Raw genomic sequence first — 22579 nt, forward strand, 5'->3', positions numbered from 1 at the left:
CACCGGTTTAAGTTGTTTTTTTTGTTTTTTTTCTGGAGGGGTGGGGGGGGGGGGGGAGAGGGGCAAAATGTATATCCCAGACTGTTCGGACCTGGGTTTAGAATAACAATATTATTATTATTATTATTATTAGATATGTTGCACTTGGAAGACTCGCTGAACTTCTCATCTCCACCAATGAGAAGGCCAGGCATGGACAGGTGCAGGTCAGAGTCTTAGGAGACGTCGTCCAATGGCGGCTTGGGGATCACTGCGCTGTTACGACAGAGAAGGACAGAGAGACATTTTTAGCCAGTCGAGCCAAAGAGAGCCGTTGGACACTTGGGGGCTGGTGTGCCGTTCTTCAGAGAAGCAGAGAGGATAGTGGATCATCATGTCTGAATATGAATTATGTGCTTGTTGAATGTTCTGTGAGATTCAAGTTGATGTGAAGCATTCACATAGTCCCCCGATGAAAACAATAAAGCGTATTCCATGGAGCTTTGGTGTCCTGAGTGGTTTGACTGCTGCACTGTTCTCTCCTGCTACTGGTCCATGGCAGGTCACCTGACAACCAGCTGGTTAAAGGGGCCTCTTGAGTTTGTTTTATGATCTAATGCGCTGTCCATACTGTATGAATATTAATATGTATATAGTCATACTGTATGAATATGTAGTCATACTGTATGAATATGTATATAGTCATACTGTATTAATATTAATATGTATATAGTCATATTGTATGAATATTAATATGTATATAGTCATACTGTATTAATATGAATATGTAGTCTTAAGGCCAATGCACACGGCGTGCAATTTTTGTTGCCGGACAACATTCGATTGCAATGCACACGGCGTGCGATGCAATTTTTGTCGCACCGCAAAATTCCATTTTCAACTCACACCATTGAAGTCTATGAGAAAATCATAAAAAATCGCATCCCAATGCACACGGCGTGCAATTTTTGTCGCACCAAAACATTCCATTCTCAATTGTTACGTAGTCGGACCAGGCAGGCTGATTACAATAGGCTCTACCAATATTGCTTGCCTTGCTTCCACAATTTCTACAAGATACAACTGGACATATTGTGATAAAATATGTGGGTCCCCTGATTTCGGGGTATTGGTAAAATGTCAGGAGAGGGAGCGCACAAAACACACAGCCAGAAAGTAAAAAATGTATGCTCCAGTCTCTCTCCCCGTTATGAGTGACTCAATTAATTTAGATAGACCAGTTGAAGTTTTCCCAATTGTCCCATTGTGATGCAATAATCCGTCGCACCACAAACATTTGCAAAATTTGACAGTGCGAAAAACTTGCACGCCGTGTGCTTTGTCCCATTCAAAATGAATGGAATCTAATTTTCGCGGTGCGATTAAAATCGGGGCCGTGTGCATTGGGATGAGATTTTCTCATAGACTTCCATTCAAACTTCAAAATCGAATGTTGTCCGGCAACAAAAATTGCACGCTGTGTGCATTGGCCTATACTGTATGAATATGCATATAGTCATACTGTATTAATATGAATATGTATATAGTCATATTGTATGAATATTAATATGTATATAGTCATACTGTGTAAATATGAATATGTAGTCATACTGTATGAATATGAATATAGTCATACTGTATTAATATTAATATGAATATGCATATAGTCATACTGTACTGTCATTAAATTACGTATGGCTTTTAATATAATGATATTGATTCAATGAAGCTAAAGTTGAGAGATTAATTAAATGAGAGGCTAATTAAATGTGACTACTCAAATGTATAGACAAAGCTCTCGATGCAAGGACCAACAGTCCATGATTTTGGAACGCATGTTAGAGTAGCAGTATATGACCTTCATCTGTTGTACTCAAGGAATTACATACCATAATAGCAGCATTACCTTTTCAAATCAGTCTTATATATTCATCATTTGTACAACAAACTCTCCTATATCAACATATAATACATAAACAATACAGTAAGTATGTTAATATTAGTGGGCTTGCTTCAGAAAGTTCAACTATTGTTCTTGCACATATTTCTTGTCCTCTTTCTTATGTTCTCACTGTAACTCCTACATCAATCCAAATTGACAATGCAGAGAGGTCTGAACGGGTGTGCTATAATACCTATAACCCTTCAACTTTTCAGCTTTTTGTAACTCCAAACACATCCATTAAACATGGTGAAATATTGATTTGGGTCAACATTCTGAGAGCTCCATTGTTATGCAACTGCTATGGAACTTTCACAACTCTTGAAAAATGAAAACAACAGGAGACCTGCAGAACACATTCTTAGAATTATGATGACAATGTTCTCTTTACAGATGAGAGCAGGTTCACACTGAGCACATGTGACAGACTGGAAGAGTCTGGAGACGCCGTGGCGAACGTTATGCCGCCTGAAACATCGTCCAGCATGACCAGTTTGGAATGTCATCTGGGGAGGCACATCCTAAGTGTTCCATTAATTTCTTTGAACAGTGTATATATACAGTCATGTGAAAAAGACACTCCATGAAACACTCGAAGACACTTTTTCAACATATTTAAACATGGATATTTTAACAATATTGAGAGATGGAGGGAATAAAACAAATAAACAAATAAAACTGAAAACATTTATTTTAAAAAAATATTTGAAAAATATAATTAATAGAAATGCAATTTTCTTGTGAGGGAAAAGTTAGGACACCCCCACATTTGTTACTACCGTACTTAAAATGTCTAAAATGAGAATCAAGTGCACCACATCAGGTGCAAATGATTAGAACATCGTTAGAGAGGATTTTGGAGGAGGGTGTCTTATTTAAACCTCAGACATTTAGTTTGCTCTTGATTATTGAAGTGAGTGGTGTCACCATGGAGAGATCGAAACAGCTCTCTGAGGCCTTCAGAAAGAAGGTTGTCGATGTTGTGAGTCTGGAAAGGGATTTAAAAAGATCTCCAAGCAATTAGAAATCATCCATTCCACTGTCCCATTTACAAGTGGAGAACATTTCAAACAACTGCCAACATGGCCAGGTCAGGCCGTCCTAGCCCCTCCTATCCGGCTTCAGATCCCACCACAGCACGGAGACCGCCCTCATCAAGATCATCAACCATCTCCTCATGGCTGCCGACTCTGGCCGCATCAGCATCCTCATCCTCCTGGACCTCTCTGCAGCCTTCCACACTGTCTCCCACACCATCCTCCTCAACCGCCTATCCACCCTCCTAGGTGTCACCGGCACAGCCCTCTCCTGGTTCCAATCCTACCTCTCCAACAGGGAACAGTTTGTTACCATAACTACCACTTCCTACTCTGCTCTCAACGAAGGCGGTCGCATCCTCCTCTCTCTCCCTCCCACACTGTCTCGTCTCGTCTGCCTCGGAGCCCTTCTCTGCACTCGTCTTTTTTTAAACTATCTGAAGAACTTTCAAGTCTCACATGCGAAGAACACACTCCCCCCCTCATGCCCCATCCCCCCGCATTCGCCCCCCCTGCTACTATGTCTCGTGTTAAACTGTTTCCTCTCTGTTCCTCCATTCTATGACGAGAGTAGCTTAGTCGCCTTGGCTCTCCCTTCTGTTTGTCTTTGTCTAATCATCGATGTTTCAAATTTGCCCTGTTATGTTGTCTAATCATTGATGTTTCAAATTATATGTAAAGCACCCTGTGCATTCGTCAACCATGGTTAACCCCCAGTCAACCATGGTTGGCAGGCTCTGTGCTTGGACCCCTCCTGTTCACCATCTACATGCTCCCCCTCAGCCAGATCATTCGCCATCACAGCCTCAACTTCCACTGCTATGCTGAAATCTATCTCAGCAGTACTCCATCCTCCCAGCTCCCCCCTCAGTCCCTGGTCAACTGCCTGCAAAAAATAAAAACTTTGGATGTCATCAAATTTTCGCAAACTGAACAGTAGGAAAACAGAGCTCATGGTTGTGGCACCCAAGGCGCTGCTCCGGAAGGTTGGTGACTTTATTATTATTATTATTACAGGTAGCTCTTGCCACAGTTGATGTCAAAGTACCATCAGAAAGAGACTGCACAAGTTTGAATTTTATGGGAGGTTGTGGCACCCAAGGCGCTATTCTGGAAGTTTGGTGACTTCATCCTCGAGGTTGACGGCTGCTCCATCTCCCGAAATCTGCAACCTGGGTGGAGCTGCTTTGCTGCAGTAGGGCCTGGCCAGCTCACCATCATAGAATACACTATGAATTATATATATATATATATATATATATTTTAAATATATATCATGGGGTTTCCTAATTCACATGACTGTACATCACAGCAAAAATGATCAGTACCAGCAGGACAATCTGAACCCATTTGAAAACCTCTGGAATGTGACCAAGAGGAAGATAGATGGTCACAAGCCATCACACAAACCCAAGCTTGAATTTTCTATCTATATAGTATCTTAGATATATATATTATCTTAGATAGATATATATATTATATTATATATATATACATATATATATAATATTAGATATATATAGCAGCTGATGCTATGCATCTGACTAGAAGAGGGAGAGAAACGATGTCTATCGATCTATCTATCTATCTAGTAATCTGTGTAGACTGACTCCACTTAAAGAATCAATCAGTCTATTTCAATCAGATCTTTGATACAGTATTTTGAAAAGCTTTTTTAGCTTTACTCGAATTTGCATTACATCCTATATACACAGCCTAGATCACTTAACCTATTAACTTTAACTTTATGCCCAGAGTTCCTTGAAAAAATCTACTCAAATGTGCTTGAGAATCTATTCATATACTGAAAATGTATGTACTTTTTCATATTTTAACGATCAATCCATCTTTAAAATGTGTGGCCTTCAAAATGTGTAATTTCATTTGGACCAAATACGACAAAAATACTATTAGAGAGGTGCGACCAAACTGGGGACATAAAATGTCACCTTCAGCTGTCAATGACCAGCACGCGGCTGGGATTGGGAATCAGCTCGTCTCGAGCTCTGGGTGTCGCACTTAACACCTCAGCAGAACTCACATTCAAATGTATAGTCCCCTGTGCCTTCTGCCACCGAGTAACAACACCTCTACAAATGTTCTCCCGGTAAGTCTTTCCGCCCCTCAAGATTTGTTCCCTGTTGTTCTCCGCCTGGTGTTAACGCCAACGGTCAGACACACGTCGCACCTCGACCAAAGCGACGACTCATACACCGTTTGGACGCTGGGCACGTGGAGTGTCAAGATGTGCAAGAACATGACGCAGAGTATTTGTGGGTATTTGGAGGCCAGTTCTCATTGTCTGTATGTTTAGCCTATTGACCTACAGATGGTGTCACTGTGTGTCTCAATCCAACTTTAAAATGTGCAGACTGACCCTACTTAAGTGACTTATATTCAAAGTGTTGATAGCCTACTATAGACACTTGCACTCTCGTTTTTGCATAACATTAAAGGTTTCTATGACGACCATTGGGTTCCTAGTATACGTTTTAAAACGCACCTCCTCATGTTTTGACTTGATAATCAATCCAACTTTAACATGTGCAGATTGACCCCACTTAAACAATTTCCATTCAGAGTTTTGATACTATTTAGACTTTTTAAACATTTACACTCTCTTTCTATCCATCTATCGGACTATCTATAGTCCAAACCATCTTTTAATATGACCAAGTAACAACAAACAAAACACTTTGCATGCCCACAACGTTTCTTCAGGAACTTCCTTTTCTAGTTTAGCCTATGTTTAATTATTGGAGAACTGTGTTAATTCAAATTAAACATATTATATGGCATGATTGGCTTAATTGAGAATGCGTGTCTCGTGGACACTAACAGCACTTCTCAAAATGTATTATGGAGGACTTGGTTTCTGGGGGTGCTCTTGAGTCCAAAGGAGTCCACAAATAGTCCAAAATAATGCCTAGAAATGATCTCACTGGTCAAAAAGAGACACCTCCCAATACCCACGAGCATAAGCTTTGTTTTGTAAGGATTGTGTGGTTTTACAAGAAATTGATTGATATTACGTATCGAGTATGATAACCAAATCGTCAAGCAAAAATATTTTAAGGGAAACAATTAGTAATTGAACGTCTGTAGTGTATATCAGATTAAAATGAATAGACTGACACTGGGCTATATTAGATCATTAGTCTCTGACCCCAGTTGGGCATTCTCTCTCGGTGTCATCGACGTGGTAAAAGTTAAGACCATTTTTGTTGTTGTGTTGTCTATGTCTAAGCCTGTTCAGAGAATATTGTATTAAGAAAACCCCTGAGCACTATATCACTACTAGCGTTTCTAATGTAGGACATCACCAGTGCCTCGTGTAGGGCTAGAGTTGATGACAGATAAGGTCGTCATTAAGATGAGCCTATTGAAACCATTAACTCTTGACAAACACTTGGAAGCTTTTCATCAGTATTTGACACTAGGGGATTTGGACATTTTGGCGCCCCTGATGTCTAAGGACAAATATTTGCAGTAGGCGATCAATGCACATCTTTCTCTCCGGAGTGTTTGGTCAAGGTTTACTGAGGGTTTAAAGGTGTCTAAAATCACTGAGCTTTCATTCTCCATTCGGGAATGATACTAGCTTGAGTAAGGATTAAATAGGGGATTAGGAACGCTAACCGAGGTGACTGTTTAATGTCATTTAAGCCTGGGTCCTCTGTCCTTGCATGAAACCAACTCGGAGAAGATAAAGTGTGAATGTGTTTGATGTTACAATTGTTTCTCGTGTGACCAGTAATTATGAGTTGCAAAAACAAAAATAAACACGTGGTCTAACCAGACCATTCACAGAGCACCACGCCACTGCGTTAAGATGCATCCATCATGTTTGGATCAACATCTGGATTTCGTATTAACGTTATGTCGTTGCTACGCTGCCAATTGGCATTAGAGATGTTAATGAGACCGTTTGAGAGAGAGGTGTGAAGAGGACATGTGGGGTAGTCACAGCTACCTGCAAACTGTGGTGTTCATTTTGTTCCCCTGACCATCACCCCTAGACAGACGCACACGTGCCAACACTCAGATGCCCCCAGATTTTTTCCAGATAAGTGTGTGAGTTAATCTTTTACGCTTTCTTTTAATAGCATGATTATTTAGCTCTAGCTTGACCGAATTATTGATTTCTTCTTTAATAGCCTACTTAGTGCAATCATTGTAAAAAAAATCAGTGTAGAGGAAATCGAAAGTTGATTAAAGCAGTCATATCAGGAGACAGACGTTAGGCAAGACGCGTGCAAGTATAGGCTAGGCAAGGAAAGGGTTATCATTTCAGCTGATCTTGTTCTGTAGTTTGCCTTGGTTTAGGGCTACGAAATAATGCGTCCCTTGTAAAAAGTTACACACACACACACACACACACACACACACAGACACATAATGTACACAATTACGCATAGGCGTAATTTTTATTCTTAGTAATTAATGTCCCGTGGGAACTGGGGAAACCTCTGACCATGTCAGCTGATGTCAGCAGGTCACCACACGCCTGCAAAAGGCAATGTGTCATTTCATTTGGACCAAATACGACAAAAATACTATTAGAGAGGTGCGACCAAACTGGGGACATAAAATGTCACCTTCAGCTGTCAATGACCAGCACGCGGCTGGGATTGGGAATCAGCTCGTCTCGAGCTCTGGGTGTCGCACTTAACACCTCAGCAGAACTCACATTAAAATGTATAGTCCCCTGTGCCTTCTGCCACCGAGTAACAACACCTCTACAAATGTTCTCCCGGTAAGTCTTTCCGCCCCTCAAGATTTGTTCCCTGTGGTTCTCCGCCTGGTGTTAACGCCAACGGTCAGACACACGTCGCACCTCGACCAAAGCGACGACTCATACACCGTTTGGACGCTGGGCACGTGGAGTGTCAAGATGTGCAAGAACATGACGCAGAGTATTTGTGGGTATTTGGAGGCCAGTTCTCATTGTCTGTATGTTTAGCCTATTATTGACCTACACAGATGGTGTCACTGGGTGTCTCTCCATGGAGATACAGCATGCTACCTGTTAAACTCATGCTGTGTCATGTCCTCGTAGCTATCGAACATATTACAATATGCACATATTCGATCATGCCATCTGCTCATCGATTTCTGTTTCTTTCTCCTCCGTCAAATTCCTCCCAGGACACGCGACGACACCTGTGCATCCCTCTATCCTAGGATCTTATCGGTCGTCTATTAGCATAATGCTGCCAAGCTCAGTCAGCCCTCCTAAAATCAATGACTGTTCAGATGTGTAAAGCCAGATAAACAGATATTGTAAGAGAGTCCTTGTTTTCTTTTCTTCTTTTGCTTTTACGCATATGTGGCCTATTAGTTAAGATATACCCAACATAAACAGAACTATACAGACCTCAAATGAATGTATTTTGTTTCTTTGTTTTGGGCGTTGACTCTTTTGTTGGATACAGGGATTACTGCTATAGACTCCATAAAAAGGCCATTGTATGCCAAAAGTGTCACAACACAACATGCGGTTGTATTAAAACCACACAACGCGCATTTTTGTTTTGGTTAAAGCCACCTCTCTTCCCAGTCTGGTGGTGGTTACGCACGATGACTACTCGTATTGTAGAGGGCAAGCTCATATTTATTTATCCATGTCTGTTGTCCCGGGTTGGAACTCAAGCCGAGAAAGTACCCTGTCTAGATAATTATCCAACAAAATCATGACAATAGGGGTTCATCTGTACCCTCTTGTATGTGTGTGACGCGCGTTAGCGGAGCGTGCCTGGGGTAACGTCAGGGCAGCAGAGACACGCGTGGCCCTTATTACAATGACAATAGACCGAGCGCCAAAGAGGAGCAACAGTTTGTAAAGCCACCATTGTCCCGGTGGACCACCACAACACACACACAGCCCACCGACACACGCCCGGTTTAAACACCATGATTAGATTAGGCTATGTTTATACACTCATTCATCGTGTACAATGTTGTACGCCTACTTGTAATTCAGTTGATTTGTGGTCATTTCGATCATTACGGTTCCATTTATCTTTGCTGCTCGTATTTATTGGTTTTTATAAGCTGTTCTCATGATGTTCCATTCGTTTCAGTTTGCCTTGTGTTCTTGGCACTTTATATTGCAAATAGTAGACTAGGCTCACTATTTAATTCATTCCGCTGCACGCTTGAATGGGCAGTGGATTGGTTTATGATCTAGCTATGGCTACATTCGTCTGGACCTGAACTGCAATGAAATGTTACTGAACGTGAATGGGGCTTTTCTCGGGCTGTGTCAGTCACGGTGATGCGTGTTTTCCCTCATCAATCCAGTCAGAAAATATGCTATTTAGATGACCATGATTCGTATAGTTCAAGTGCTGTTGTTGACGATTCACATTGTTAGTGGTGGTTATAGGTTCTGACCAAAGAAAATGCTTGCGTGTGTGCTTATGACGAAGTAAATACGTTAAATATCGAAAGAGCTGGGGTATTGCATCGCCAGGTGCCGTTGATTATCATCCAGCTGTAGTCAGCCCGCCCCCCCTGCCCCCAAAAGCAATTATCTGACATCTCCAGTCCTCCGTGCTACCCCCATCATCCCTCCTTCTCCCCCCTCAAGACCCCAGCCCACAACCAAGACAACAAAAGACTCCTCCGAATCTTTCCATGGTCCAATAAAACATCTCCCTCCACAAGTCTGCCGCTTTAACGACTCACACGCGTCAGAACAATTACGATTCTGGGACTGAATTAAGGGCTGTGCGCGCGGCCCCCCCTCCTCCTCCCCTCCCCCCCTCCTCCTCCCCTCCCCCCTCCACCCTCGAAGGCCGTTGATCTCAGAAGAATAGAGTGGCACGCGACATGTTGAAGAAAACAAAAAGAGGACAAAACTAAGCACTGGTTAATAGAAGTACAGTGACTGGTGTTTTTCTTCGCCAATTAAGTGATCATACACAGAGAGCCCATATTTCTATCTAAGGTTAATTTCTGTACATTCTTTACCCTATAGTTCACTTGAAAATACAGTAGGCTAAGGCTATGTTATCTGAATAATAATTGACAGGTAGGGTTTCTAATGCCACTGTATGATGTTATGTTTAGCAGTTCTGTGCGTTAAGGCGCAGAGTCATTTGGACGCATTGGGTTCTCAGGTGGTGTTAGTACATATCAAGCTCACTTTATTGTATCCTCTGCAGTGTGTATGATGCTTTATACGCTTACATATGGTTCCATCCTTATGTTACCCTATCCAATTACGCTGGTGAAATCGAATCAAAGCGTAAACACAGTCACCAAATTGCAGGCAAATCTTTACAACCTACTTGGCACTCCCCCTCCAGCGCCCCCCCCCCCTCGGGTCCCGGGTATAAAGTCCCTGGCGCACGCTTCACCACACGAAACTGAACGTACAAATCCAGAGCGCAACTCCTCCTCGGAGCTAAAGGACTTTATTTTCGCTCCATTTCAATGAAGAACTGTCTGATATAATTCTCTATGCATTTTGCGCTTGATACTTTTCTTCTTGTTTTGGGACACACGACTTTTTCATCTATATTGGATATCTAGCGCTATCTGCTATACGTTTATAGCAGACAAGAAAACACAGCCCAAAATGGCTTATTTGTTATTAACTTGTGTTTTGGCCTTTATCTCAACGCAACTGGTGAGTGCACTTCTACATTCAAGTCAATATGAGTTGTAGAATGCCTAATGGCAATTGTAACTCGTTACATTTCATGTTGTTTGCGCACCGTGCACTGACACCTATGCTTGTTCCGTCCCGTAGGTCGAGTCGTCCGGTGTGTTTGAGTTGAAGGTACACTCTTTCAGCAGCACCCGCAGTGTCTGCAAACGGTTTCAGGAATGTCAGATATTTTTCCGCGTCTGCCTCAAACACTCACAGGACGTCATCTCCCCGGAACCACCGTGTACCTACGGCACGGGCCTCACCGACATCTTCAGTGCCGACCAGAGCTCCATCTCCGCGAGCGCACCGATTAGAGTACCTTTCCATTTCAAATGGCCGGTGAGTACCGATACAAACCAGAATGTACCGCACTATACATTCATTATTTTGCCATACACATGTCATTTGCTCATTGGAGGTCTTTGACATAGTTTGTTGACTAATGATTTCTTCTTAATTATTGTAGGGAACATTTTCGCTGATAATCGAGGCCTGGAACGCCGAGCCCTCCGACGGACAGTCCACAGGTAGGTGACCCAGACACGACGTTCCTCTAGGGGGCGGAAAGCTGCTTTCATCTGCTTCTCAAATATGCTGCCAAATGTATCAGGGTGAAATCACGTTTTAGGCATTTGTTCAAATAGATTGTTTGATTAATTAAAATACTATCCAATTACTCGACTCTATTTTTCAAAAAACATTTGAGCATATCAATAGCCTTGATAGTAATCAATTTAATTTCTTTCCCCCAACAGAAAACCAGAATAACTTGATCAGCCGTCTGGCCACCCGTAGAAGATTAGCCGTCGGCGAGGACTGGTCGCAGGATGTGCACTTTGGAGAGCAAAGTGAATTGCGCTATTCCTACCACGTTGTCTGTGATGAGTTTTACCATGGGGACAGCTGCTCGGACTACTGCCGCCCCCGGGACGACCAGTTCGGACACTATACTTGCGATGCAGCGGGGAACAGGATGTGCCTGTCTGGATGGAATGGGGAATACTGCTCAGAACGTAAGTTGGGTCTAAATCTATCCCCAGTGTTTCTTTGTAAACGAACGGAAACTGGATTGTTATCCATTGCTTATTTTTTCTGTATAGTAGACCAATGTCCAGCATCGGGGTTTTTTCCGACACTGATTTCTTTTCAAGTGCGCGCGTAATTTTCCACCTTCCACTAAATTGTTAACTAAAGCAGTTCAACGACATCCTTGGCGAAAAAAAAGCGCTTGTGTCTATTCACATGTGGAGTTTGTCTGCGTCTTTTGTTCGCACCAACAATGGGAAGTTGGGTGTATGGTTTAACAGGGACACGCGTTGGAACTTAATGTGCGCTCCCTTGCGTGAAAAAAGACGGCATGTGTTCCTTTTGTGTGCGTACCAGCTGCTTCGTTTAGTACTTAACAAATACTTGATGTGTCTGAGCCCTGCAAAGGGGGGTTGTTTTGTGATGCGTACGGGGGCACACTCATTCTAATTTCTCCCCTTTCTCCCTCTCTCTATCTCCACAGCCATCTGCTCGTCTGGCTGCAGTGAGAAGCACGGTTATTGTGAGGCCCCCGGCGAGTGCAAGTGTCGCATGGGGTGGCAGGGGCCCCTCTGTGACGAGTGTGAAAGCCATCCAGGCTGCCTGCATGGCACCTGCGGCCAGCCGTGGCAGTGCAACTGCAAGGAGGGCTGGGGAGGCCTGTTCTGCAACCAGGACCTCAACTACTGCACCAACCACAAGCCCTGCATGAACGACGCCACGTGTACCAACACGGGCCAGGGCAGCTACACCTGTACCTGCCGGCCGGGCTTCAGTGGCAACAACTGTGAGATCGAGACCAACGAGTGTGACAGTAACCCCTGCAAGAACGGAGGCAGCTGTAACGTAAGTTCTATAGGCTTCACCTCGAACAGTTGTTTGCTGTACCTTCTGATAACGAGTCTGTATGTTCAGGTAGAAAATGCTACGGCGTCTACAATGCTGACCATGTCTTGTTTGATGTTCCCCCAAATGCAGGATCTAGAGAGTGACTACACCTGCACATGCCCTCAAGGCTTCTACGGCAAGAACTGTGAGATCAGCGCCATGAGGTGTGCCGATGAGCCCTGCTTCAACGGAGGGACCTGCGTGGAGAGGGCGACCGGCGGCTACTCCTGCCGCTGCCCCTCCGGCTACATGGGCTCCAACTGCGAGAAGAAGATCGACCGCTGCAGCAACGAGCCCTGCGCTAACGGTAAGAATCTTCCCAGGGTCATCAGTGTGTGTGTGTGTGTGTGTGTGTTTGGTGTTGTTTTCGTGGTAAAGGCAGCCTTTCAAGGCTTGCTCTTCTTTTCTTTTCTCCGGTTCGCTCAAGTTTTGTTTTGAAATGCAACCGTTGCACATTCTGCTGCCTACACAAGTTAACCGTGACAAAAATGCAGCCGCAGTCAAAAGGCACGCTTCGAATGACGCCAGACCCTGGCTGAGACTGATACAACGTCTTTTAGACATTGCTGTCATTCTCAGGCTGCAATGTTACCAGTGGACCTGTTTTCACTGCTGGTTTCTGCTCCCTTGGGTTCTCATTAGCGAGATTGGAGCTTTCCCCACATCATGTGGGAAAGAGTGGGAGCATCTCTGTAATCTGCTGAATGTGCATGATGCATACCATTTCCCCGTAAGTGCATCGTTTGCTGTTTTGTCGGGATTTAGATTTTTAACCCCTTGTGAATCTCTTGCTGCTCTGACAGGTGGCCAGTGTCTGGATCTCGGCCATAGCGTCAAATGCCGCTGTCGCCCCGGCTTCTCCGGCCCGCGCTGCCAGACCAACGTCGACGACTGCGCCCGCAACCCGTGCCGCAACGCGGGCACCTGCATGGACGGCGTCAACGACTTCACCTGCACCTGCACCCTGGGCTTCACCGGCAAGGACTGCAGCGTCCGCTCCGACGCGTGCTCCATCTTCCCCTGCCAGAACGGCGGCACCTGCTACACGCACTTCACCGGGCCGGTGTGCCAGTGCCCGGCCGGCTACATGGGTTCCCGCTGCGAGTTCCGCCTGCAGCCCACCCCCCCCCGCCAGCCTACGGCGGCCACGCCCGACAGCTTCCCCGCCGCCCTGGGGGTCTCCTTCGCCCTGGGCCTGGTGACCCTCACCCTGATGGTCTGCGCCGCCATCTTCGTCCTGAGGCAGATCAGACGCGACCGGAGGAGGGCGATGTCGTCGTCGGTCCGTAACCAACTGGAGACGGTCAACAACCTGGCCACCGGCGGGTCGTCAGCGGGCCTGGCCAGCCTCAGAGAGAAGGAGGCCTTCCTTATCCCCGGCGGGCATTACAAGGTGTCCAATAAGGATGCGGCACTCAGCGCCGGCCCCTCGGACAGACACGGCGACAAGGCCGCCTACAAGCAGAAGATGGTGGACTACAACCTGGCCAAGGAGCAGGACCGTCACGCCAACAAAACCAAGTTTGACCTGTAAGTGTCTCACACCACCACAACGCATCACACACACCTCCTCACCCCTACTCTATCACCTTGTGCTCACCTCACATCAGCGTGCTCTGGAAATAGCGGACATGTTCGAACTTGATGGAACGCTGTTGTAATGTTTATTCTTCTTTAAGATTTGTAGTAGGATACCATGAAGTACTCTGGGTCTGATTCACTAAGGGCCTTTCATGACAAGACAAAACAGAACTCAACATGAAACGTTTAGTGTTTGTGTATGATGGCATTGCTCTTGTGGACACCGAACTAACTCACTTTTCTCCTGATCTCCTTCCAACAGAAAAAAATCATCTGAAGCGACTATCATGGTTTCCCCAATGGGCTTCCCAAGAGAAGGCCTGTACCACCCGGTCTTCATCATCCCTGAGCAGATGGAACAGTGTGTCTTTGCTACTGAGGTAAGCAGGTTCCTCCATTATAACTTCTCTCTGTGCATTTTAGAATTAATTTAGAAAGTGTTACACAATTTGAGGATGGGACGGAACTAACTATCTCTTCCTGTTTTTCTTTTTGTCATTTTAGGTTTAACAACAGTATTATGAAGTATTGGAGTACCACAGCCACCGAGGGCTCTGCCTGAACATGTTTACAATCTTTCAAAGACAATTCAAATCATTGAAGAGGATATATTATAGAAACATATATTATTTAATATTTATTCATGCTGCTCATTGAAAATGACATTTTTTCCCATAACACTGATAATGTTTGGAAGACGTCAACACGTGAAAAGTGGTGGGCTGGAAAGTAAGATAATGTCCAGCATTATTTGCACTACATTTTAAAAAAATCTAATATAATTTTTATTTTATTTTTTGTATTTTAAAAATGAACAAAATGAACTTTTTTCTCAGAAGAGGGCTCAGGATTCCCCCAATCAGAGAGAGGCAGGGCCTTTTTCACTTCTGAAGCCTTATTGAACAAAAACATTTCTCCTACCAATCATCATGAGTGGCCTTTTCAATCACAGAATAAGCTTCACTACAATCCACCTGAGAATCCACAGTCACAGCAAGAGGAATAGCTTTTTTACGGACCTCTTTGGATTTGGTTCTTTCGGTTTCAATGCGGGAAACAATGTGTAGCTATCAAAAGAAACGAAGATGAAGGTTTTGCTAAAAGCTAAGGACAGCTGTCTATGGATATCTCTTGAGTTTAGAGTTGAAATGTGAAACTAAACTGGACTCCCCTTTCTTTATGGAACTCAGTCACCAATGTGCCCTTTTGCAGTGTGACAGTATGTTCGGGAAACTCAATCTTATCAAGTGCCTGATCTTTAAATTATGCTATGACTTTAAGGAAAATGGTACTGATCATACACACTGAAAACTTGCTAAAATGTTATTTTATGTGTTTGTTCAATATCGTACATGTTTTTTCATGGTCGCTTTTTGCAAACCAGAGTCTTAAATTGGAGCCAGTAGAGTTTTTAGTGCGTCATGTGTCCAGTTGGACTATCTCAACGCCTTTGTGTACAACTTCCAACCTGTCAATCACCTAGTGCATCTTCTGACATTCCCGTGACTTGAATGCAGTTTATTGTGTAAAAAGACTGCCTCAAAGACCACAAGAAATCTTGGTTTTGTCAACAACAACAACAACATGGTCTTTTAAAAAAAGACTTCCCCTCTACCGAGGGAGGGACTCCAAAGAGAGGTTTTTAAATTTTGTTATTTTTCATTTGAAACCAAATAATGTTTAGTTTTTTATATTTGTATCATTGTCCTCTTAATTTAAAAATGCAATGTGTACATAACCTTGAGATATTCTTTCTATTTAATTTTTTTGTACATTATTTGTATTTATGAAGAGAATTGTATATATGTCTATGTATGTGCCTATTGTCACAAAGTCAAAAATCTATATTTTTTCATAAATAAATCTGAAAACAACTTAATTCATTCAATGTGGAATCCATTTTGTCATGTGCTGGGGGGCTTCTCTCTGGGATGTGAGGAAGGGCCTCACCACTGTGGTTGACGGGGGCCTTCGACTGTCCCTGAACCCCAGCAGATAGCAGTGAACCCCAGCAGATAGCAGTGAACCCCAGCAGATAGCAGATAGCAGTGACGCTGGCTTCTTAGAGAGAGAGAGGGAATGACGTGGACGGCACTGGCAGATTGTTGCCTAGGAGACAGCTACACGCTGCTGTGGGGAGATGCGTCATCTAGGGATTAATGGGAGGCTATCCTACAGAGCGATTCTCTCCAAACCCTGGGGGCCAAGTTCCCACAGCATACATTATCTGGTTCTAAAGCTCTGCTTTAATCCATCTCCCCATGCCTGTATATATATATATGCTAATTCTCTATCACTTTCTCCAACACCCGCCACCACCACCCCCTCCGCTAGACCCTGTATTGTGCAAAATAGATCAAATAAACATGTTAACAAATTAGCATGTTCTGCTCTGCACTGCAGCTGCGCTTAGCGTCATGTGTACACATCTGCTCACTGCCAATGTGATCAGATCATTTCTTCTGAAACATGAAATCCTGAGGTAGGAAATTCCTAAATACTGTAAATACTCGTCTTTAGAAGGGTTCCTGTGTTAGGCTCTTGGTGGGGGGAGGGGGGGGCCGACGCTGTGGGGCCTGTCTGCGGCCTGCCTGAGCTAGAGCAGGAGGCTATTCCACGAACGTTGATTAGTATATCTGCGATAAAAATAAATCCTGCGATCAGGCAACTCGGGATTGGAATTCAAGCCTCAGGTGATTCCTCGAACGAGGATCAGGCTTGTGTCATGAGTGTTCACAGAACACCGGCTTAGAAATCCTCGATATGGGCGCGTGCACGCAGACATAAAGAGCCCTGAAGAGTCAAACTCTCGAAATGAAGATTGATCTTTAGGAAGACGACAAATAAGATGTAAAATAGTGTAATACTGCCGCAATTACATACTGTACATAACAGCTGTATACATTGCACCAAGCACAGTTGCTAGCTTAGCATTAGCGCGGCTACATGACGTCATCAGTAGTGGACAGAGCGCAGATCCTCAAGCAGTACACATCATCGCGGGGGATTTTAATCATGCTGACCTGAAGGTAGTACTACCCAAGTTCTATCAGCATGTTAAATGTGCAACAAGAGGAGATAACACACTGGACAAGGTATACACCAACATCAAGCTTGCTTACAAGGCTAGACCGCTAGCTCATCTAGGCATGTCTGACCACGTGTCCATCCTCCTGATCCCAGCCTACACTCCCATGAGGAAAAGTGCTCCCATCACCACTAAGACTGTCAGAACCTGGCCAGCAGGGTCCGCCCCACTGCATGAGGACCTGGAACAGTTCACGTCGTCGGTTCTGAACCACATAGTGAACTGCACCAACTCAGCCACCGTGGACAAACGTGTCCGGGTCTACCCCAACACGAAGCCATGGATGACTGAGAAGGTCCGAAAACTGCTCAAGGAGAGGGACAACGCCTTCTCAGCGAAGGACACAGTGCTGTACAGCACAAACAGGGCCAACCTAAACCGTGGCATCCGGGAGGCCAAGGCAGACCACAGAGAGAAGATTGAGGAATGCTTCCTGAGCAACGACTCCAGCCGGGTGTGCCAGGGGGTTCAGCACATGACAAACTTCAGAGTCAACAGGCTCACAGCCGCGGAGGACGACCCCCTGCTGGCGGAAGAGCTGAACACCTTCTACGCCCGGTTCGACGAGGGGCGAACGGAGGTAACCACAACACAAACACCACTCTCTCCAGCTCTCAGTAGCCTCACCCTTACAGAGCATGAAGTGAAACGCGTGCTGAAGGTGGTGGACCCCAGAAAAGCCTCAGGGCCGGATAGCGTCCTGGGACGGGTGCTGAGGGACTGCGCCGACCAGCTGGCCGGGGTTTTCACCAACATCTTCAACCAGTCCCTGTCCCAGGCCACCATCCCACCCTGCCTGAAAACCTCAACAATCATCCCAGTCCCGAAGAAAAGCACGGTGAGCTGCCTAAGCGACTACCGCCCGGTGGCACTCACACCAATCATCATGAAGTGCTTCGAGAAACTGGTCCAGGCCCACATAGTCACACGCCTCCCGCCCAACCTGGATCCATACCAGTTCGCCTACAGAGCCCACAGGTCCACAGAGGACGGCATCGCGACGACTCTCCACTCCACTCTATCCCACCTGGAGAGGGGGAACAGCTATGCGAGACTGCTCTTTGTGGACTTCAGCTCTGCCTTCAACACCAGACAGGCTAGTGACCAAACTACTAGACCTGGGACTATCACACTCCATCTGTGCATGGATCAAGGACTTCCTGTCTGACCGCCCCCAGAGGGTGCGGGTGGGCTCCCACACCTCCACAGCCCTCAGACTCAGCACTGGGTCCCCCCAGGGCTGCGTGCTAAGCCCCATCCTCTACAACCTCTACACCTACGACTTCACCCCCGTCCACCCCAGCAACTCCATCATAAAGTTTGCAGACGACACCACCGTGGTGGGCTGCATCTCGGGGGGGGACGAGGCGGCGTACAGGGATGAGGTGGAGCAGCTGGGCAAGCTGTGCAAGGTTAACAACCTGCTGCTGAACCAGTCAAAGACCCAGGAAATCATCGTGGACTTCAGGAGGAAAAAATCTGAGGTCCAGCCCCTGCTCGTCGACGGAGGGAGCGTGGAGAGAGTCTCAACCCTCCGATTCCTGGGGGTGCACATTCAGGATGACCTGTCCTGGAAGACCAACACAGCAGCCATCATCAAGAAGGCACAACAGCGGCTCTACTTCCTGAGAGTCCTCAGGAAATACCACCTCAAACAGGAGCTGCTTGTGACCTTCTACCGCTGCACAGTGGAGAGCATCCTCACCTACTGCATCTGCGTGTGGTTCTCCAGCTGCACAGCCGCAGAGAGGAAAGCGCTACAGAGAGTCGTGAGATCGGCCCAGAAGATCATCGGCGCCCCCCTCCCCTCTCTGGAAGAGCTGTATAACACACGCTGCCTCAGGAATGCCTCCAAGATCTCCAGAGACCCATCCCACCCTGGGAACGAACACTTTGTCCGGCTGCCCTCGGGCAGGCGGTTCAGGACCATGTCTGCAAGGACAAATAGACTGAAGCTCAGCTTCTACCCTAGGGCCATTCAGGCCCTGAACACAGTAAAGACCTAGGTTCTAGGCCCTGGACAATCTAGACAATTCGATGGCAGCTACTAGATTGTAATCAAGTGCAATACTGAAACACAACTGTGAACATTTCAAACCTGCAAACTGCGACACTTTAAATGAATGTGCAATAATACTATGTGCAATATGACAACCCTCTTGCACATAAGGTTCAGAGATAGGAAATGTTAGGATATTTATAGCATAGCATAGAGTACAGCACAGTGTTTTATTTGTATAGTATAGTATAGTGGATAGTGTATATAGCCTTTATTTATGTAAACCAGCTCTTTTCCCTTCTTGTTTTTAGTATTTTTTTCCTAGCACCCGGGGAGCCCCCCCTCACAAATTTCGTTGTATGGTACCTGTACTATATTAATGACAATACAGACCATTCATTCATTCATTCATTCAACAAGGCGAGGGAAATGGTTTGGCTGACCGATTAAATGCGTAGGTCATACTAGACCCAGTTATTGTTATATGTTCATATTTTAATAAATGAATATTTACTACTGTGGTGATATGAGCAGCAGGCTATAAATTGTCTTATCGTTATGATGGCATAGTGGTATTGCCCGCTGCCATGGTATTTATTCGTCATTTTAAGACGGTGGTTCAAATCCCTCTTCAGACACACTTTTTATTGCATTTCGTTTATGATTACTGATGGATAGATGATTCACTTAGACAGATATATATACAGTATATATATATATATATATATATATATATATATATATATATATATATATATATATTGTAAATCGATTTGCATGAAGGCTTCGGTTAAATGTAAAAAAAAATAAAAGTTAAATTAAATCAAGTCTCGGAACACGCAACCTTCAGAATTCTAGCTGGCTGCCTTAACCACTGCGCCAGTCACACCGTTATGATGACAGCGATGCAAGTTGATAAACATACCTATTTTTTAATTTTATATATTTTTTACACTTTTTTATTTATCCATCGATCTATCTATCTATCACACTTTCAAAATATCAAATTATCTATCACACAATCAAACTATCTATCTATCGATCAATCACACTTTCAAAATATCAAATTATCTATCTATCACACAGTTAAACTATCTATCTATCTATCTATCTCATAAAAAGTGGGAACTAATATTTCCTAAAAGACACTTGAGGAACTGTCGTTCGGGATGTAGTTTCCGCCTGTGAGAGATTTTTTGACGCACGCATTACCTAAACCAGCCTGTAAGTCTGCTCGGGACCAGAATTACTCAGAAGGATTGGTTGCATAGCAGCCAAGCAGCGAATTATTTGAGCCACATTGATGGAACCGAACGCAAGATGAAATTATCGCCGATTAGAAGATTATCGCCGATTAGAAGATAATCTCTCTTAGTGGAACGGGTCCCGGGTCTGGATGCTAAGCTACGCTAGCTGAGGCTAGCACAACAAACACAGCCTCCCTGTACAGAGACAGGTCACCTCAGTTTAATACTCCCAAAAGACTGAAATGAAATTGTGTGTGTGTGTGTGTGTGTGTGTGTGTGTGTGTGCATTTTTGACATTGAGCAGACACCTTTATCCAAAGCGACTTACAACAAATACATTTGTCTAAGTAAGCGTGTCATCTATCCATCAGTCATCAAAAGAAAAAGTCATCTCTGCTCAGGCCAGGGGCCATTAGCAGTCATAACACTAGAAGAAATACCCTCTTATGAAATATGACATTATCTCCAAAGCCTGTTCTTATCAACTTTTATTGATTTGAAGGTCCGCTCCCTCAGTCTGTTTTTCTTTACCACACTCCTCCTTTCTCCTCCTCCTCCTCCTCCTCCTCCTCCTCTCTTTTCTCTATGTCTTCCTGCAGCTGTCCAGCTTGAGTAAAGTCTTAACCAATCCTCTTTTGGATTGGTGCTGAAAGTGCTGGTTAAGATGAGCAAGCACCTGCTACTAAGCTCGTTGGACATGGTGTTGTCGGGCTGCACCCTGAAGCGTGTGTGTGTGCGTGTGTGCGCGTGTGTGCGTGTACATGTGTACGTGTACTTGTGTATGTGTGTGTGTGTGTGTGTGTGTGTGCACGTGCGTGCGTGCGCGCACGTGTGTGTGTGTGTGTATCGCTGAATGCCGTGTGGCTTCTTTCATGGTACTATGAACACTCCCCGAAGCCTAATTTTACTCTCTTACACTCAGGAAATCCAGAGTCCAGTACCAGCAGGCTACAGAACAGCTTCTTCCACAGAGCTGTCACTCTGATAAACAATCCCCCCCACACACACACTCTGTTGAACAATCTCCCCCCCCCCCCCCACATGAGGTACAATGACCCTCAGTACCCCCCCCCCCCCCACACACACACACACACACACACACACACACACACACACACACACACACACCTCGGCCAATGTGGTCAATCCAATTGAGTCTTTGCACGACTGCTGGTTGCATACTCCCCTGGTCAATGTCAACACCCAATTACCCTTTGCACTACTTTACATTGACATTTTTGGCATTTAGCAGACGCCTTATTCCAAAGCGACTTATTATCAATACATTTGAAGTAAGTGAATCATCTATCCACCAGTCATAGCAGGAAAAACAATCTATGCCTAGGCCACGGGCCATTGGCAGCTGTCATACTTGTAAAAAATGTTTTATATTGACACAGGAGAAACAGTACAGGGGATAGTAGATGTCTCAGGAGGAACAGTATATGGGGGGGGGGGAAGCAGGTGTCTCTGGAGACACAGAGCAGGGGGGTAGTAGATGTCTCAGGAGGGACAGTTAAGGTGTAGCCTGAAGAGATGGAGGTCTTCAGTCTCCGACGGAAGATGGGGAGTGACTCTGCAGTTCTGACAGCCGTGGGAAGCTTGTTCCACCAGCGGGGAGCCAGTGTAGTGAAGCGACGTGACCGGGCTGTGAGACTGCCGCATTCACGTATTGGTGGTGGGGCCAGTCGGCCAGCAGAGGTGGTGGAGCGGAGTGAACGGGCTGATGTTTGGGGGGTGACCATTGCTTGGTCAAGCAAGTGGCTGTCTCTTTTGCTGCCTGGTAGGCGAGCACCAGGGTCTTGAATCTGATGCGAGCTGCTATCAGGAGCCAGTGAAGGGTGCGAAGGAGGGCAGGTAACATGAGAACATTTGGGGAGGTTGAACACCAGACGGGCAGCAGCATTCTGGATGAGCTGCAGAGGTCTGATGGCGGAGGTGGGGAGCCCGGCCAGGAGTGCGTTGCAGTAGTGGGCTGGTGGACTGACATCCATCCAGAGATGTCAGCAACTGTTGTTTACAAATACTACCTTTGCACATACCATATTTTTGCACATACCTCCTTTAATATAGCCACTATTTATACATGTGTACATGCCATACTGTACATAGCTACCGTAACTGTACATAGC

At 45.1% G+C, this 22579-nt stretch overlaps 1 protein-coding gene across 1 annotated transcript; it reads left to right on the forward strand.

Moving 5' to 3' along the window:
* Positions 1-10543: 10543 nt before the first annotated feature.
* dlc (deltaC) lies at positions 10544-14634 on the forward strand (the record flags this gene model as incomplete). The annotated part of the gene is made up of 9 exons (XM_080532634.1): positions 10544-10594; positions 10718-10957; positions 11085-11145; positions 11374-11631; positions 12129-12490; positions 12623-12839; positions 13336-14062; positions 14376-14493; positions 14618-14634. The coding sequence occupies 9 exons, from the start codon at positions 10544-10546 to the stop codon at positions 14621-14623; spliced, it is 2040 nt and encodes a 679-aa protein (XP_080388760.1). The 3' UTR covers positions 14624-14634.
* Positions 14635-22579: the final 7945 nt, after the last annotated feature.

The sequence above is a fragment of the Nansenia antarctica genome (assembly GCF_963989245.1).
Source record: "Nansenia antarctica genome assembly, chromosome: 5".
NCBI lineage: Eukaryota > Metazoa > Chordata > Actinopteri > Argentiniformes > Microstomatidae > Nansenia > Nansenia antarctica.